Source organism: Pipistrellus hanaki (genome assembly GCF_964339955.1).
Source record: "Pipistrellus hanaki genome assembly, chromosome: 7".
Classification (NCBI taxonomy): Eukaryota; Metazoa; Chordata; class Mammalia; order Chiroptera; family Vespertilionidae; genus Pipistrellus; species Pipistrellus hanaki.
In genome coordinates, this window is record NC_140509.1 from 65,162,418 (window position 1) to 65,182,886 (window position 20,469).

Here is a 20,469-nt window from a genome sequence, read left to right on the forward strand (position 1 = left end):
AGTAAAACAAAAGGCAAACTTTCCATTCTGTGTTCAGGTTTTTGGAGGGACTTCCCTCAGGAAGAGGGTTGAGTTAATACACCTCCTCAGTTTGTGACACATTCTCATTTAGTCTTGATGACTTTTCAGTTTCAGTTAACTAATTAGTTATTCACTCATTTATTCTCTTTGATCTACATTCTCCAACCCGTCTTTCCCCACCCCCACCCCACCCCCCCACCCCCCCACCCCTGCTCATGGCACAGTGTTTGGTGTGAACCATATTGCGCCCAGTTCTAGGTCCTCCCCATTCAGTCTCCCTCACAAAAAGTCAAGGCTATTGGAGGAAAGGCAGCCCCTCCCAGACCTCAGAGAAGCCAGGATGTGTGTTGTTTCCTCACCGGTACTCCTGCAGTGGGCAGGGGGAGCATGCAGTGAAGCCAGCCTGTCTGTTTTCCATGAACCCTCCCCAAACTTGCTGAAGGAGTGACATCAGCAGCCTGTGTACTACACTGGGGTGTGCAAAGCTGAGTGGTGGCACCCTCGTAAGAGAAACAAGGCAATGTGCTTCTCTCTCACTTTTGCTTGCTTTATTAAAAAAAAATAAAAATAAAAAATTTAACTTACTTATTTCTGTTAGAGAAGTGGTGACAGAATGAAACTTCTGTCCACTCACAAAGCAGAACAATTCCTCCAGGCAGCAGGCTGCCTTCCCCCAAGGGCAGGTTCACCAGGCAGCCAAAGCAGCTACGAGTCAGGGCCTCTCACTTGCACGGGCCCCTCTGTAGTACACAGGCCCTGCACATACTCCTCTTTTCTTTATTATGTATTTTTGGTTTTTGGTTTTAAAAAGAGAAACCCCAGAACTGATTGAGCTTCAGGCCCACAAACCCCTTTGGTACCTGATGGAGTAGAATTTGAGTGACCTATTTTCTTTCCTTTTCACTCTAACTTTAGTCCTGTAATCCCAGTTATGAGTCAGGGACTTGCAGTAGACTCACAGAACTTCTAAAATCCTGAGAGACTAGCTTATTGCCTAACTCTGCCAACAATGGTTTTTTAATTATTTTTCATTCTATAACCCATATCATTATGATAAGAAAAATGCTAAATACATAATTCAAGTAAAAATATCTCTAATTCCATATTTTTAAAAACAAACTTTGACTTATATATCTTCCTTTCCAGTCCTGCTATATATGCAGAGATATCTTTTATTATAACTACCACCATGAGGTAATATAGTCTTGAATAACAAGAGGGTTAGAGCACTGACCACCTGCATAATAAAATATCTGAGTATAACCTTAGATTCCCAAAAATTTTAACTGCTAATAGCCTACTGTTGACCAGAGCCTTACTGATAACAGTCAATTAGCACACATTTTTGTATGTTATATGTATTATATAGTACTGTATTCTTAAAAAGAATAAGAACAAAAAACATTATTTAAAAATCATAAGGACAAGAAAAATACAAAATTCCCTGGCCTAGTAGCTCAGTTGCTTAGAGCATCATGCTGATACATCAAGGTTTTGGATTCAATCCCCAGTCAGGGCATATACAAGAAGCAATCAGTGAATGCATAAATAAGTGAAATAACGAATCTCTCTCTCTCTCTCTCTCTCTCTCTCTTTTTCTCTCTCAAATCAGTAAAATACACATTTACAATACTATACGTATTTACTGAAAAAACTCCATGCATTAGTGGACCCATGTAATTCAAACCTGTTTTTCAAGGGTCAACTGTAATTTGAAATCTGGTATTTTGACTCATATGGCATATATTTTATCATTTAGTTTATAGTCTTCATAATTATATTTTGTAAAAACATTGTCATTTTCCATAAAGTAGACATACCTACTGGTTCTTTAATTTTGGGACATTTAAAATTCCTTCCAGTGTTTGCTGCAGTGAACATTATCACACATTCGATTTGTTCCTGCTCTCTCTTTTTTATATTAGGAAAAAGTTCCAGAATTGGGATTACTAAATCAAACAGTATGAATGCCTTTTGTTTTTGTGTGTTAATGGCCATATTGCTTTCCAAAGGAATGGTAGAAATTTATAAAGTAACTATCAGTGTATCAATTTTATTGCAACTTCTTTAACATTGGCTATTAACCATTTATGAACAACTTCAATATCCTAAAATAAATTAGGTGTCAAAAATATTTTTCCAAAAAATATGGCTCCCACTCTCATCTGTCCATCCTGCTCTTTTCAATATTTTTCACATGGTTTTTTCCTTTGCCCCTTCCATGTAGCTATTCATACCAATGCCATGTTTAGTTTCTAGCACCATGCTCCATACTTGACTGGACTGTGTGGCATTCCAGACTCACACAGCAGTACACTGAAGAAGCACTTCTCCACTCTGCCCAATATTTCCTTCATAAGCCAGGGCTGCTCACCGTGGCCCCAGGGAACTCCCAGCATCTGCTCACCATCTAGCCAAGCAGTCATCCCCACGGAGGTTACTCTTCCAGAGATCCTCCTCAATTCAAACCTTACTTACTATACCTTGACATTTGTATCATGTCTAATAAATGTTAAAACCCCAAAGAGCATTCTAGAAATCACAGGAGAAAATGAATCCCCAAAAAAACCCATTAACTTTACTTTTAGAAAGAAAAAAAATTATGAGAAGTCTAAATCTTTTACTTGGAGACTAAAACCTATTTTCCTGCTCACTGGTTTGAATATTAATACAGAAAGTGTCTGAAATATAAGTGTTAGTATAGAATAAATCATCAAATTCAAAGCTGTGAATCAGAATGCCACTCCAGCTCACTCATCCTTTTAGATTTGGAGTTTTGTAATAGTATCTAGTATGGTATTCATTTATAAATTAGGATAAGTTCATAAATAAATAAGAACACCTTGTGACTAAATTAAGAAATGAGCTAGAAGAAATATTTTTTGCAAATTTCCTCAATAGTAATGTAGTTACAACAACTTCACTAACACTATTGTGATTTAGTTCTTGGAACCAATTTTACTTTTTTAATTTAATAACACAAAAGAGAGAACAAGAGAACTTTCAGATAAAAATCCTATATGCCTGTTACAAGTGTATAGAACTATGTCTAAGTGCATTGTTGAACCACAAAGCCAGCAACGGACTGAAGTTGACTCAGTTGCAATATGTTTGTTTTCATTAACCAAGTCACTTCATATGCATTTACGTAAATCTGAACTAATTATACAAAATAAGCCACACTCTAAAATAAAAAAAATTATCAGAGTTAAGGGTTTTTATTTAAAGCAAAGCAAGACTGACCTAGCTAAATTGCAGATGTGTATGATCTTGTATAAACTACAACATTAAATGGTTGATGAGCAAGCACAGATTATCACTTCCAATTTATGAAACACATGTCGGTATCCTCCTCCTGACACTCAGATCAATCACAGAGGGCAGGTTCCCCCGGAGGGGGCAGTTTAGCCCACCATGGGGCAGCAGGAAATATCTGTCTGGAGATATTTTGGATGTCACAATCGGGGTTAGGGGGTGTGCTACCAGCATCTGGTGGGTAGGGGTCAGAAATGCTGCTGAAACAGTGCACAGGACAGTCCCCAAAACAAGAAAATGATCTGGCCCAAAAGATCAATAGTGCTAAGGCTGAGAAATGCTAATATATGGTTTAATATTCAAAGGGTAAAGTCTAAAGCATAAAGGCAACAATATATAAATTTCAAGAAAGAACAACAGATCATTTTCAGTCTATACATAAGTATGAGACGTTTCACCCCTATCTAATGAACATATGCAACGTGAAAGGACCTCATATATCCTATAAACAGGAGGTGAGCGTGAAAAATATGTAATAAAATATAACTGATTTTTCCAATTGAAATTCAAGAAGGATATCAATATTTATAGTAATATGGGCCTCGTTTTTTTCTGATGTTAATTCTCACTAATAAGTAAATATTTCCCATAAGTATGAAGATAAACTATTGTGTATGACTATCCTCACCTAAATGTGGCAAGGGTGTATCATGATTATTTCCGTGTGGCAACAGTAAAACCATTTGTGAATTGAAGAAAGTGGGACAGTCCTGTTCATCTAGTTCAGAAAGAGCAAGTGCTTCCTCAAGATAGGGTAACTGAGATACCCATCAGGACTCCTGCCGTGTGTGTATCCATTGGCCAGGTCCTAAAGCATAGAGGGGCTTCCCAGAGCTTTCCCTCTTCCTTGGGCAACAAGGTCATTATTAAGATAAGTATGTACCTGGCTTAACCAGCGTGATTCAAGTGATCAGACTGAGTCCAGCAGAGGGCATGGCTCTGGACAAAGGACTGCACTTACTTGTGGTCACACTGAATGTCAATCTGAGATCCACTCTCCTAGCGTGTGCTAATCTCTGAGGGCTGCTGAAGGCTGATACTCAAACTGCCCCAACTCAATGAGAATTCCATAAAAATGTTGCCAAATTTGCCCTGGCCAGTTGGCTTAGTCAGTTGGAGCATCATCCCATACACCAAAAGGTTGTGGGTTTGATTCTGGTCAGGGCACATACCTAAGTTTCGAGATCCATCCCTAGTTGGGCACATAGATGAGGTAACCAAACAATGATTCTCACTTAGGTGTTCTTTATTCTCTCTCTTTTTCTCCCTTCCTCTCTCTCTAAACTCAATAAAAAATATATCCTTGGGTGAGGCTTTTTAAAAATGTTGCCAAATTTATCAAATAAAAATACAGAACAGTCAGTTAACTTTTCACTTCAGGTAAACAAACAACAAATTTATTTAGTAAAAGTATGTCCCATGCAACACGTTGGATATATCTTTACTAAAAAAAATTATTCCTTATTTATTTGAAATTCAATTTTAAGTGGTCCCATGTTTTATCTGGCAACCTACCCAGATCTTGAAGATCCTGAGATGGAAGGTCCGGAGTGCACTGGCTCCACTTTCCACGCCTTCCCTGATGCTTGTTATGGCTCCTGGAGGAGGGGAGGGAGGCCCCACAGTGCTCAGCAGAAACAGCAGACATGATTTATTCAGCATACGCACGAGGGATGTATGAATGGGCAGAGAGCAGTGTGGGAACCCCTTTCAGGCCTGCGTGGTTCAGTCTTCCGGTTTAGGGTTCTGGTTCTGGAGAAGGCCACACACAAATGAAGAGACTTGAAAAGTATTAATTTGGGAATATTGGGGCCAGGCAGGAGCCCACCCCTAGTGGGAGGACTACACACTGCTCTGGCCTTGCTATCCCTTTTATTGAGACTATGGGATACACCCATAGGCCTTAGGCAGGAAATGTCAATACAGGAATTTACATAAGACAAATAGAGGTGGAAGCTGCTGCAGCTAACAATGTCTCAACTAAACAATAAGTGATTAGAGCAATTAAGGTTGTTGATCAACCTTCTTGATTCCCTGTGCACATCTTTCTACTCCTGAGGACAATGACTGGTTTCCAACAGGGCAGGGCACATTACAGATACTAGTCATCGTGCTGAGTTGTGCGATGGCCATTTGTGAAATTTTTGAAATTGCCAATGCTTAGTCAAGGGGTGCCTTCTCCCCCTTTATCACATCCCACAAACTTCATCTTCTTTCTACCAGGAGGCTGCTTTTTTCCCTTACTCTTTAAAATAGTTTCAATAAGCTTATTTTGAGAAAGTATTGAGAACTACAGGTAAACCAAGCATACACACATTGACCATAGCCCCAATGCTGGGCGCTAATTAGTATGACTTCTGGCATACTAATTAATTTACAGATTCTGAGACATGCCTCTCTAATATGGACTGGCATCATTAGAGAGACTCAAGGGAGCTAACCCTAGGCCATGAAAAAGAAGATAAAAGTAAGAAGAGGTCACTAATAATAGTGATGATAAGGAAAAACTTGTGAATGTTAAGCTGTGAAAACAATATCTACGAGTACTACAGAGGTAGTAACATTGGTGAGGATCATTTGATTCCAGAGGGACAGTGATCATAACAAAGAAAATATTTCTAAACAACCACAGAGTGACCTTTAGGCATCTCCTCTTTTTTATTAACTCAAAAGAGACTCTTGCCATTTCCTTTTGCATCCCCCACGCCCCTGTCTAGCTGGATGAACATCGCACTGAGCAGAAGACTTTAAAGCTCCTACAAAAGAAACAGGCCCAGATCCAAAAGGAAAAGGACCAGTTACAAAGCGAACACAGCAGAGCTATCCTCGCTCGGAGCAAACTGGAGAGTCTGTGCCGGGAGCTGCAGAGACACAACAAGACACTGAAGGTAAGGGTGGCCAAGGCCCTGCTCAACACCTTCCAGCTGCTGCACAGACACAGGCCTCTGTACTCCTGGAAAGAGCACGAGTTTCAGAATCAGAGAGACTTGGGTTCAGATACTAGCCCTGCCACTTGCTCACTTGTGACCTTCAATGAATTATTTTACCTCCCCAGGCCTGTTTCCTCATCCATAAAAAGGGGATTATAGGAACTTCACTGTGTGGTTGGGGGAAAAATGAAATGAGGGCACATATGTACGGTGTCCATACAGTGCCTGACACAGAACAGGCCCTTAGTAAAATGCATGCCATTCCCCTTGCCTTTTTCTTAGGTTGAGCTTGTTTAGTTTTGTTTCTTAGGTAGGCCTTCATTCTACCCTCTAAAATACAAACTTGTAAAAATGCAACATTTTTATATGATAATGAAATCTGCATGACATGAATTAAATTAACTGACAGGGTAAAGCAAAATGGAGAGCCAAAATGCCAATAGTGATCTGAAAACAGAAGTTACTTGAGAAAACACTGAAGCTCTTCAGACTTAATTATTCAATCTCAAAATAATGGACTGACCACTTCATTCAGCCTGCATGGGCTTCATTAATTGCAGCGCAAGCCTCTAGCAGTGTGCTTAATTTGATTACACACAGACACTAGCTCCATTCAATGAAGCAAGATGCAGGCCTCTCCGAGATAATACTTCATGTGTCCACAATCCCCTTTCTAGCGGAAGATCCTAAAACTTCTGACAAACAAGTGTTAATTAGACGCCAATATTCCTGGAAGAGAGTTATTATTAGATGTGTTTAAAAGGAAATACTTAAAGAAACAGAGAGGTTAAAATCACTGATGAGTTTGTACAATGAAGTTAGGAAAAAAGATAGAAGAGGATAATGTCTCCTCATATTCAAAAAATGCTCTTTGGTATCTGGGAAATGGGAAGCCATCGTGATGAATTCTAACACCTAAAAGCATGGGTTGTAGGAGATGAGCTTCTGGCATCTCTTCAATCACGGCTCTAAGGACAATGAGATTAGATGGGGGCCTGGGGAGGGGAGGATCATCCGCAACTCAAGATATGGGCTCCAAGAATAGCGCTCTGTGTTTACACAAATCTCCTGACTTTCACTAGTGCTCTATAGAAAGGAGAGACATTAACCAGACACAGTGGGAAGATTTATCAACCAAGAGATATAAAAGTGGAACAATGTGCCAAGGTCTGTTTGGGCGACATCCAAAGATGGAATGATGGAAGTGGCAATGGCAGGGGACCCTGTGGGGATACTCCCACACCCTCAATAATGGCTTCCAGGTAACAGACAGTGAAGTTTAGTATCATTATTATGATAGAAACTTGGGAAGATACAGAAAGAGAATGCATAGCTCTTTCCATCAACATAACATTTAGCGCTTACTGGTATTTATGAAAATTGATTCTTCAGTGAGTCAAAACCCCACAAAAAACCTCACAATTCAACTTAATTTGGAAAAAGACCAGTGAAAGTCTGAAATATGGACTCATTTCAAGAAAGTACTACATATATTCAAAGCAATAAATCTGAGCCTCAAGTTATACTGGAAAAGAACTACCCTATAAGGAATAGCTAAGTGTCTTAGGCAACATTATTTTGGTAAAGGAGAAAGCATAATTTGTTATAACTGAATTTCACAAAATGTTAATGTGGAAAGGATTATAGGAATCATCTAGTTCAAGCTACTCGTATGACTATATATAAATTAATAATTCGTTGATTCATTAAATAAACACTTACTGAACACCTACAGATCATGTGCCAGGCACAGCACGGGTTCTAAGGTGGATAATGATGTTTGCAGAGTTTATTTCTTAATATTCAGACTGTGACCCTCAATCCTCTTTGCCTTAATTTGCACTTTGATTAACATGCTTGATAAAGAAAATTTTATCTCAGACACCATTCAAATGATTGCATTTTCTTTATCAATTGATTCAAAATGTATAAGGTAATTTTAGATTTTTCTCTTATTAAAAACAATTCAATGTAAAAAACAAGATGCCACTGTGTGGGCCAGAAATGAGTGCTATAATGGTTTGATGTGTGATTAATGCCCTCATAACACCCATGCCTTCTATCGGTATCCAGTTGCCAATGAAAAACTTGTACTTACTGAGTAATATGCGGGGGCTTCTTCCACTGACTTTTTCATTCATGGATGGAATTATTTATAAATGCAAATGTCATTCAGATCATGGTCTGTAAGTACATGACTAGGAACTTGTTGATTTCTAAGCTAATTAGAAGTAATGAGGAAACAACTACTACCACACGTATATTCCATTTTTCTTAACAAATGGCCATAATCATTTTTAGTGAAATGTGTAGAGCAACTGTTGGTTAGCGTACAAAATTCAGGGAAATAAGATCTCTGATAGTTAATTTCTCCAGGTTCGGAAGTGCAGGTATCTTCTACAATATCCCTAAGATATTGTCACTCAACAAATGTTGATATCACGAATAAATTATGATTCTGATATCAGGAGTCATGTTAAAGTTAGAAACTATATTATAATTGTAAAGGAAAGAGGACACCTGGTGATGAATTAAAATATTTCCAGAGCATATACTTTCAGCATCAATTTTTATTTTGATCACATTATTCTACTATCATAATAAAGATTTGCACAATTACTTCTGTTTAAATTATAGTTTTATTTTTTTTAAATCTTGTTACATAATTTGATTATAATAGGCAACTAAATACAGTGTAATTTTACTTGCCAACAATGAAGCAAGCTTTCATAATAGCAATTAATCCGAACTGAAAGGAATCCTACGAAGTCTATATCACTTGTCAGCAGTGTCTCTATCTTTGGTATGATGGAGCTAGATTAAACCCTTTTATTCTAAAAGAATGAGAGGAATAATCACAAAGCAAACAATTTTCAATACAGATATGGGGGAAATATGGGTACATTGTTAGTAGCTAGCAATGAAAGGAGAGTTGTGGTTTTTAAAAGCAAAGAGAACAGAAATAACATAAAAGTTAATTTCCAATATGCAAATGTTAACAAAGCAGAAGAGAGGAAATTAGAGGTTTCATTTTAGAGTTAAAGTATATTTGAAACTTAATAATCCTTTCAGATTCAAAATTTACAATGAACAATGGAATGTTGCAATTACCCTACATAGCACGTGGGATGATGGGTCTTCAGAAATAAAATAGCCAACGTATTTTTTTAAGATTTCCTTTCACATTTTTGATTTCTGTAATTGATCTCTAGCTATCTTAAGTTTCCTTCTCAAGCTTTTTGATGATTACCAAGGAAAAGTATACATTGCGATCACTTATATTTACAAAACTTGGGTCATGCAAGTATGTAGTTCACATCCCATAATTTTTTATAGAGGACTATAAGATCTATTGTTCTTTCTGTACCAACCAAAGGCACATACATATGATCTGTCTCATATATCAATAAAACCAAGTGGTCTTTTTTCCCCAGGCCACAACCAAGAGATCAAAACCAGGTGACTATATGTTTATTAGAAATCGCTGCAGTTCATTCACTCAGCAGGACACCTGTCATCTTTAAAACAAGCCTATTCATCACCAGCTATCAAAGTCAGGGCTCTCACTGCACCTGCTCTCAGTGACTGTGTATTCACAACTGAAATCTTTGCTCAGACATTTATGTTGGGGCTGAGCAACACGGCTCTAGGGAACCGAGAAGAAACATCCTGCTTTCCCTGCACATGAATCTCCTTTCGTTGACCTTGAGTCCTATAAACCCGGGTGCATGTAAACTGGTATAATGGAAGATTTTCACCCACAGGAGGAAACCCTTCAGCGGGCACGGGAGGAGGAAGAGAAGAGGAAGGAGATCACGAATCACTTCCAGAGCACCCTGACAGACATCCAGGCCCAGATCGAGCAGCAGAGTGAGCGGAACATGAAGCTGTGTCAGGAGAACACGGAGCTCGCAGAGAAACTGAAAAGCATCATTGATCAGTACGAGCTCCGAGAGGAGGTAAGAACCACATCAAACAGCGTGGAAGCACTGGACACGGATCCCGATCTGGGTTGTGAAGGAGGGAACGTGGTTAATAAGAAAGTTATGACCAGCCTTCTCAATTGATTAATATTTAGGATTGGATTTCTGCTACTAGCCAAATAAAAACAAATGGTATTGCGAAATACCTGGCTGAAAGTCATATGGAATCTTTTCAACACTGGAATCACTGTGAAGCAAAGGCAATAAATAGAAAGTGATGGGCTGTGAGTACAGTTATCCTTAGCCTTTTAAAATGCTGTCTACAGAGCCAAGAAATATTGCACACATTCCCTCTGAAGAATCACCGTGTCATTAAGGATCTGTATTCTAAATACCCCACAAGCCAATACCAGTGTTAATAATGTAGTAATTATAGCCATCATGGTATTATTGATTCAGAGTTTAGTTTGGGTCATGTGCTAAGAACTATACATACAATGTCACTTAATTGTCTCAGCAATCTTATGCACTAGATTGTAGTTTAAATGTAGATAATAATAGATTATCTACATAGATTAAATGTAGATAATAATAGATTATCCACATTTTATAGATGGGAAGCAGAGGCTATGAGATCAAATCACCCACAGCCACAAAAAGAGGTTTGCTTATAGTTTACCTTAAGGGGCCTATGAGGATACTTAATTATTCCAAAATTATATTTTAATATGTAATATGCTTTTAAGACTCCTGAAGTCCCATCAGGATTTTGTTGATCATATTTCTCTTCTCATCCCACCCAAACTTTAAACATAACTTAGTCAAAGTTGGTTCTGCTGGCAACATGCTAAGGAATCAACTGAGCCAAAGGCACATGGTAGCACACTGAGGTAAATCAAGCAACGCCTCAGAATAAGCCAAAATGCCATGCAACCATTTCATCTTGTCAGGAAGATCAACGCTGCTTTAGAGTGGAGGAGCAGGTGAAAGCGAAAAGAAAGGCGCTAAAAAGAAAAGAGCCATACTCGTCAAAAAGATCTCAATGGGAATGGCCTGGTAGACTGGCTGTAAATTCCTGGGACTGGTTCTAAGTAAGGCCAAAGGATAGAATTCTACGTGTCCACTTGCCAGTGGGGCCTCTTCATGAGCAAGAAACTCTCCTCCCTGGGGTAGAATTGGAAGCATCTCTTGACCAAGCTAGCAGAGAGGCCAAAAGGGGTGGAGGCACACAGTTACACATTTGCATATCAACTCAAGGCTCTTGGCCTTGTCTTGCCCACCAGATCAACAGACTTGAAGGCAAGGGGTTCCTGCCTTAGTCCCCGATCCAGGGCCACCTGCTGGAACCCCAGAATTTCCTTATAATCCTTGAAGCAAGAACATTGTGGAGGAGAATTCACCATGATTAAACTATATTAATGTTGTGCTTAAAATTAGTTTTATATTCATAGAAAGTGCCAAAATACCAAGTGATGGTGCTGTTATGATATACACCACAGTCCGTGCTGCCTGGCATATTACCAGCATCATATCTAGAAAAATAATGTTGGGACCTTTTGGAGTTATAATTGCTGCGTTCTGGCACCTCCACCTTTGCCACCACAATTGCAAATGCTAAATGCAGGGGATTTCAACAATGCATGGCTCTCCTGCAAAGCCATAGTGATGCTAATGCATTTAGGATTCCCCTCTTTTTAAAAATCTTAAAACCTGGAGAATGCGTGTTTATAAAAATATTACTTTTTATTTTATATTTTTGGCATCAATAACAAGTCAAGCTTGACAATGTGCACTTTGTTTTCTCCTTAGCATCTGGATAAAATATTTAAGCACAGAGAACTACAGCAGAAGCTGGTGGATGCGAAACTGGAGCAGGCGCAGGAAATGATGAAGGAAGCAGAGGAGCGACACAAACGCGAGAAGGAATATGTACTTATCATCTGAGTCAGTGTGCTTGCCTGGTCTGCCTTGGAGTCACAGGGCCCTGAGAAAGTTTTTTTTTTTTTTTTTTTGAGGATGGCCTCAGGGTCATAAACTGATAGAGAAAGAGACTGAGTTCCCCTGGAGACTAAATTGGCCAGCCTGGTAGGAGGCACTAAACAACTTTCTACATAAAACAATCATGCATCCATTCAACAAATCTTTTCCCAGTGCCTGTCCTATGCCATGCACCATCCTGGGTCCAGGGGTACAGTGGTGAACGAGATGGAGAAGGTCATGACCCGCCTTGGAGACTAGAGTCTAGTTGGAAAGAGACAAGCAAATAATGAGCAAACACACAAGGAAGGGTCATTTCAGATAATAAGTGTGACCAGGGAAATAAGGAGGAACTGAGAAGGGGGAAAAGGAGGGGGCCTACTTTAGAGGGGATGACCAGGAAGGCCTCCTGCAGGGGAGGTGGCTTGAGCTGAGTCCTACCTGAGAAGGATGTCTCCCGTAGCAATGTCTGTAGCAGGGACAAAGGCCCTGAGGCTAGAACCAGCTTGGCATCCTCTAGAAATAGGAAAAAGGTTAAGGTAGCAAGAACATGTTGACCCTATGGGAGAAAGTTTCAAAATGAAGTGGGAGGAGGAAGCAGGAGCCACGCTGGATAGCTTTGTAGGCTTGGAAAGCAGTTTGGGTTTTATTCTAAAAAAATAACGAGAAAGGACTGGGTAGCTTTAGCAAAAGAAGTGGCATGATCTGCTTAGCATCTGTAAAAGATGAATTTGGCTCCCGGGTGGAAAATGAACTAAAGAGGGGCCAGAAAGCAAGAAGATGGTTAAAAGGCTACTGCAGCAATCTGGCAGAGCTATGATGATGGTGTGAATTAGGGAGGGGGGCAGCGGTGAAGGAGAGCTGGGCACAGATGAAAGTTGTGTTTTCAACACAAATCCAGCAGGCAATGCAGTGAACTGAAGGTAATAGTGAGGAAAGGAGTCATCCTTGGCTCCTGAGTTTCTGGCTTAAGAAACTGAGTGGTGGCTTTTACTGACATCTCATTCCTCCTAATACACAGGACAGCTGTGGGGCCATTCTACAGATGAGAGGCTCAAAGAGGATATGCAATTTTATAACTAAGGTCACATACTGCTAGGGGACCAAGATGTTTAATACACCTAAGTGTATCTGCCCCCAAGCCCAAGCTCTGTGATAGTACATTACATCACACTCGGGGGTATGTGTCAGAGGCAAAAGTTGAAGTGTGTGTCTATTGCTGGGATTTAAGGCATAGTGAATGGGCCATTCATTAGAATTTGGCCATTTAATAATTGATCACATGCTTTGCCTTTACTGAAAATCAGATCAGAACCACTTCAATTTGTTAGAAAAGTAATTTAAAAATAACTTTGCTTTTCAAATGTAACAACAAAAGGACAAATTTTGGAGTCCATAACCAACCTAGTGGTCATGGAATAATTTCAAATCAGAAGTCCATGTGCTCTTAATAAAAAGATTAAGTTATTAATCCATCTATAACCTAGCTCTCAAAGAAAGAAATACATATAAGAAAGCAAATACTCTACTATTGGCATAATTACCCCATTCGGTAAAATATGCTTCCTAGAGGATCAGTACCTGTGATCTATAATGTGTGAGACATGACAGAGGGACATCTAGGCAAAAGTTCGGTGAAGGAGACTGGGGGGCAGATGTGGGGTGACCGACCCAGCCTTAGCAAGAAACATTCATGCTATCTATTTTCCTATCCCCGTTTAGTGAAACATAGCAGGTTTTGAATCAAAGAAAAGTAGCCCCCCTCGGTTTTTCAGAGCTGGCTGGCCACTGACCCCATTGTTAGCTCTGATACTTTTCTCTGAAAGTGAAGAAGTCACTTCAGAGCTGGGGGGGTTCCCTCACTCCAGGTAGAAATGGCAGCCACTTGCCTCCCCTCGGCCAGGGACCACCCAACACAGCAGGGCTCCTTAACCCACTTAGGAAGCATATATACAGCCACCATGCCACTCAGCTGGCCAGAGGGGCCTTCCCCTCACAGCTGCCCCAGAGCACACAAATGACTTCACCTCTATAATAATCCATCTTCGCTGCATGCTGGGAGGTATAGAGAAATGTATAAAACTCATAAGTAGAGAGATTGAGCCACAAGAAAAAATACTAAGATAAGAAAAAAGATATTTTGAAGTTTTAAAAAATGGTTTCATTGGTTTGTTGTTGTTCTGATTACAAATGTAATACAGGGACCTTACAGACACTTTTTTACAGTAGAGACAAATACAAAGAAAAAAATTTAAATCAGCCTTTCTTCAAATACATGAGAATCTTCTTAACTGACAGCCACCTGTCTAACTAACCAGATTAACTCATGATGTTCACCATCCTCTCTGTAAACGCACTGCTGACAGAAGCCCACAACATGTTGAGTCCTGTGGCTAGTAAGCTGCTCTGGACTGACTACATATGGTTGCCCCCAATAAGTAAGATGGAGTTGACCAAGAATCAGCCCTTTGCTCCCAAACCCTTTCTGTCCGGTTATCCTTGTGTTTCTATTCTGTAAATCAACAGAATCACACATTAACTGAAGAAATAGGAGTGTGAAAAGAAAGTTGTTTCTATGAAATCATGAATAATGCTCCTTTTGAAAGACTAGATATAAGCAAACAGCAAGAAGAAATTGTCAAATTACATGTTAGTAGCTATAAAAGACTGGAAGAGTGTTGTAAAACTCTACAGAATAAATAAAATCAAGCTGTTTCACAAGTATCTGTCTTTCTAGCACTCTAGCACCTTTGTTGAAAAAAGAAAAAATTCTAAATCTTATATAATACATCATGGATATCATTTTTGTAAAACAAAATAAACTTTTCTAAGTTCCATTATGAAAACCCATACCCCCCAAAAAAGACCAAAACCCTACATCAAAATGGATAAATAAGTGAACACGTCTCTTAAGTTAAAAATAACATGTCTGTGTCATTTTTATGCCTAAAACAAGTTCTTCAATTTAACACCACAGCTCAGAGTTCTGATCCTGTTTACTATGAGAACCTTGATTGTATTTGAAAGGCTACCTTATGGAAGAGGGATCTTATTTTGTAAACTTATACAGGACTTATTTTCTAAACCTAACACAGAATTTGGGGCAATAGGTCAAATTCTAACCCAGTGTTTTTCAAAATGTAATCTATGGACCAACATCCAAATCATTTTGGGTATTTGCTCTAAGTATGGATTCCAATCGCACATCCGAAACTTCCTTATTCACGTTCTCTGAGAGGAATCAGAATTTAGACATGTTCCCTAAGAGATTCTAATATCTGCTATGGTGGAGAACACTGGTTAGTTAGGAGACAAACTTTGGGTTTAATATGAAGAAACAGTTATTCACAAAAGTGTCCCAGGTAGGAATGTTGTGAGGATGTTCAAGCAGAGGTCAAATGATGGGTGGGCAGGATTGCCAAAATTTAGTGGGAGGTTGAATTTTGTGTAATTCATGCTTGACTTGACAATGATTTTCCCTCCCCCCCCCCCCCCAAATAAAACCACTAATTTTTAGTTCAGAATCCAACCACTGAGACTAGTTGTTTTCTTATATTTCTTAGAGTCTTTACAAAGTTCCCCCAAAATTACTTGGGTGGGTGAATTAGCAAGTTATTATGTTTTTTACGCAAATTACAACCAAATGGTAATTTGAAAGACTATCTGACCGTCTTTTCCTGCATTCTCTCTTCTCACAGTTGCTGAACCAGGCAGCAGAGTGGAAGCTTCAGGCCAAAGTGCTGAAGGAACAAGAGACAGTCCTGCAGGCTCAGGTGAAGTGAGGGAAAACATGCATGGGGTGTGCTCTTCTGTCCCCAAGTGTGAGGCTGTGAACCAAAGGTGGTCTGCAGAGGGCTTGCAGGTGGCAGGGAGAGGGGACCAGGAGTTGCAAATAAAGAATAACTTTGTCTATTAGTGTCTATTAAGAAACAAAGAATAACTTTGTCTAATGTCTATTAAGAAAAATAAATGCTCTGCACCAACAACATCCATGCAAATAAGGGCACCAACATGGTCAATGAGAATTAGCTGGTGTCCAGGTTCCCACCTACCTGTCCATACATATGTCCTCTCTCTCTCTTCCCCCATCACCCTGCTAAAGTAAGAATAAAATGTAAACCATTAAGATGCACCATCTATACTGTCAATACTGAAAATGTCCTTGTTTGCTTGATATTAACTTTAATAATAAAAGCATAATATGCAAATTGACCAAATGACCAAACAGCAGAACAATCATCTGTATAACTTTCCGAACAACCCACGCTATGACATGCACTGGTGCCAGGCCAGCCAAAGCAGGTGCTATGCAATTGGTCAGGGGTTCCCACCATCACTCCAAAATCACATTGCAGAGGGAGGCCCAGGCCACCCTCTGCAGGGCAATTGACTGGGGGGCTCTAAAATCAATCACCCTAAAGAGGGAGGCCTAGGCCAGGTGGATGGGACCTCTCTCTGTGAGGCAATCAATCTAGAGACCCTGTGATTGATTGCCCCACAGAGGGAGGCCAAGGCCAGCCAAGTGATCACACCCCATGCCTGTTTCCCACAGAGGTAAGTGACCAGGGGAGGAGGGGGTAGCGCCACACAGATGGCAAGCAGTGGCAGTGGTGGGGGCGGGGCCAGCTGCCAGCAGCTAGGGGAAGGAAAGCCTAATAGGCCCTGACCACCAGCCAGGCCCAGGGACCCTACCCAAGGGGTCCTGGATTGCAAGAGGGTGCAGGCCAGGCTGAGGGACAACCTCCCCACCCCCATGCATGAATTTCATGCACCAGTATGCTAGTTCATAATAAAAGGAAATTAGAAAAATAAGAGTCAGCACCTAAGCTTTTGTGCTATCTGAGGTTGGTTCTGTCAGTGGCAAATGACTAAATGGTAGACAAGTCAGGAACTATTCTCATTTGGCTTTATGATGTCATGTGTGTGTTTTGACTAGATTAAGGGCATTTATATTTCAGAATAAAAAAAAAAAGCCTCATGCAGCATCTGACTCTGGCGGGAAGCAAAACCTGCCCATCATTCCTGGGCCTTGGGGCTTCTGCCCCTCCTGGAAAACCTTCCCTGTCAGATTCCAGGGGAGCCATTCTGCTCTGGCCCACACAGGGGCTCTGGCTCTCCTTCCGGAACTGTGAAATCACATGGAACAAATTCACACAAGGTGCTGAAATCAGAAGCCTTCCAAACTGGACAGCATTAATTGGGTGCTGACTCTTATTAAAGATGTTAGCAATTCACTTGTCCATGTTTATGCACTAACTGCTGAATACTTGTTCATTACAAAAGAAAAGGCAAATAAGAAAAATAAGAAAGTTAAAATCACAAATTATACCACTACATAAATGAACTACATCCAGCATCTCCAGGGATGAACCTGAGGACAGGTGGTAAAGGATTAAAGGAAATAGACAAGAGAATACAGTTGGGGCCAGGTGGATCACTGCACCTGGATAAGGACACAGTGACACAGCCTGTAAACAGAAGCTTTATTTTATAGTCAGATCACACAAAGCAAAACGAGGGCAAGATGTTCACAATGTTCTCATGAATTTCAAATCTGCTTCTTTCCTGTTGTTGCCATTCTCTGAACTCTATCAAGTCTTGTTTAGGCAGCACTTGCTGCACCTTCTGTAGCCCATACATCCCTTAGTTACCTAGGACTGCAGGGTCAGACTATAAGGACAAGCTTACAACCATAGCCTTTGTCTATAATAGTGCTGGGAGGACTTTGCCCTCCAAGCTGGGACTTGTATGTGACTTTGCCACAAGTCAGTCCGAGGTTTGATCCTGTCTGAACGTTGTAGCTGCTCTCCACACGTAGACAAAAGCGTAGATAACATTTGGAAAGCTAACCTTCCTAAAGCACACTTTTACAATGTGTGTACTGAATGTAGAATGAATTCTTTTCCCCCAGTAATTTATCAAAATAGTTTTAAAATACTAATTACATCAACAGTAGAGCCATAAAGTTTTTGACTATTAATAGAATGAAGGAACTCAGAGTTAAAAAAAAGTCTAGAGTCATAAACTCCAGATCATCCTTCAGGCAGTCACAAAGCCCATCACATCACTGTGGGGGGTTGATGACAGGCAGAGGTGGCACTCTAACCAAAGCCAGGCAGGGGGAGGAGGTGTGACCTCACCAACATGATGGCATGAGAGAATCAAGCTAGGGCTTCTGGCCCTATCTCTTCCCTATTCAACAGAGAGCCTTGAATGGTACAATAGACAATACTGCAACTATTCACATCATGTTACAAGCAATCTCTACTCCTCTTTGCTAAATAAAGAGAATGAACTTGAGAAGAATATATTAATATCATATGACTCTGGACTAAGAGTGATTCATTCAAATGACATGACCTATAAAATAAAAAACATAAAAGTGTGCCTTAATTTTCCACAGATATCTCCCTAAAACTTGAAAAAGCATCTATCTGGGGTTCTAGACTTGCCAATGTTTCTCATTCATCTCTCAATACTGACCTGAGTCCAGGGACCAGGGTCAGAGTCCTGGCTCTTCTGCTGAAAAACTGGGTGACCCTGTGAAATGCACCTAAGCCTCCTGGGACCTAAATTTCCTTGTCTGTAAAATAGGATGGTGTAATGGATTAATAATCCTACGCTGGAGTCCTCTGGGAGGCAAATTAGTTTTCAATATTTCCAAAACATAACAGCACACAAGGCAGCAGCTGCTATCCAAAATGTAGTTGTTTTTGACATTATAACAGTCCTCAATCATGCACCTAGGAATGGCAATTACTCATATATTTGATTAAATGTTTAAAAGAAAAATTAGTTCATATGTAAATATATGCAATTTTTTTCATATTGTGCATGAAAGCACTTAGCTCAGTGCCTAGATCATAATAAACATAATTAATACAACTTATATTTATTGAGCACCTACAAAGTGCTATGCATGCTTCTAGGTTTTGGAGATATAATCAATAGAAGACAAAAATCCCTCCCTAATTAAATTTACACTCTAGTTATAACAATCTTACCTAATAATAGACAAACATGTAAATTGACCATACCTCTCCCATGCCACCAGCCAATCAGAAGTGATATGCAAATTAACCCAACAAAGATGGCAGTTAATTTGCATACAAAGGCACTGAGTGAGGGGGTGGGATGTTTGCATGAAGATGCAGGTCTTCTGCCCCACCCCCATCTCTCAGGGCTTCTGGGCAGTGTGGGAAGGTAGGGTGGGAGCAGAAAGAAGTGGGTCCTAGGCCTGAGCTGGACCGGAGTGTAAAGGAGGTGCCAGCAGCCAGGGAAAGGAAAGTCCATTCTAACACGAATGTTTGTGCATCGGGCTTCTAGTAAAGTTAATAAAAAATGCTAATAATTAGTATATGAGCTAATACCAATACTATTTCATAGGTGAGAATCCACATAGAAATACATGAGTCTAAGGGAGTCTTTGCACAAAAGTTTAAGAAACTACTGGAAATATGATATCAATAACCTGTTCAGCTCTAGTTCATGAATGTAAACAACTTCCAGATCTGAAGAAGTGTAGCCATAAACTGAGTTAACTCTGCCTTCTTCTCTTTTGTCCCATTTCCCATGGCACATGGCTCTCTCTACAAGGACCCACCTTTGTCTATCTCTTTAGTCTTCGAGGCACTTTCAAACTCCAATAACTACTTAATCGTCAAGAATATAGAGGCCCTGAATCCCTGTGTATAATCATGTTTAGACAAGTTCCCCTTGACAAGTATCAATATTATACTCGAAAAACTTTTAAACCTTGAAAAGCAAAGTCTGTCACAGATTATTTCGCACAGCACTCAAACACTTCCTCTGGTTTACAATGTCTTTAAACCGGTGGTTGATAGAAAGAGGAGGAAGGCCTTCGTTCTCATTTCTTCCATCTGAGCAAGAGAAATGTCAAAGATGGATTGTGTTTTCCTGGACGGAAGTCACTTTTCAGTCAAACACCTTGCCAGTTTGGGGCATGGTTCTCACTTAGGGGAGAGATGTCTGGCTTTCAATTATACAAACCAAGGCAATAGACTAAATGTCACAGATGATCAATGGGATGCAATCATCACTAAAAATAGAGTGTTCATTGGATCGATCAGGATGAAGATGGTAGTAGAGGTGGAAAAGTCAGCAACCCCTGGCAAGGCAGACACAAAATACTGCCCGAGGGGACAGATCAGGGCATAAACAGTTAGAGATGGGTAATCATCATCCTTCAACCCCAAAGTCCTCACCTTATCAATAGACGATGGGAGAAGAGTCCTCTGCAACTATATTATATTTGGATTTATTCCCAAATCAAATCTCACAAG

At 40.0% G+C, this 20,469-nt stretch overlaps 1 protein-coding gene across 1 annotated transcript in view; it reads left to right on the top strand.

Moving 5' to 3' along the window:
- TXLNB (taxilin beta) overlaps nucleotides 1-20,469 on the top strand; it is a 42,828-nt gene that overhangs the window by 13,028 nt on the left and 9,331 nt on the right. Inside the window, exons 4-7 of the mRNA XM_084890576.1 lie at nucleotides 6,054-6,224; nucleotides 10,031-10,225; nucleotides 11,999-12,118; nucleotides 15,865-15,939. Coding sequence (XP_084746702.1) covers nucleotides 6,054-6,224; nucleotides 10,031-10,225; nucleotides 11,999-12,118; nucleotides 15,865-15,939 — 561 coding nt within the window. The remainder of the gene's footprint in view (nucleotides 1-6,053; nucleotides 6,225-10,030; nucleotides 10,226-11,998; nucleotides 12,119-15,864; nucleotides 15,940-20,469) is intronic.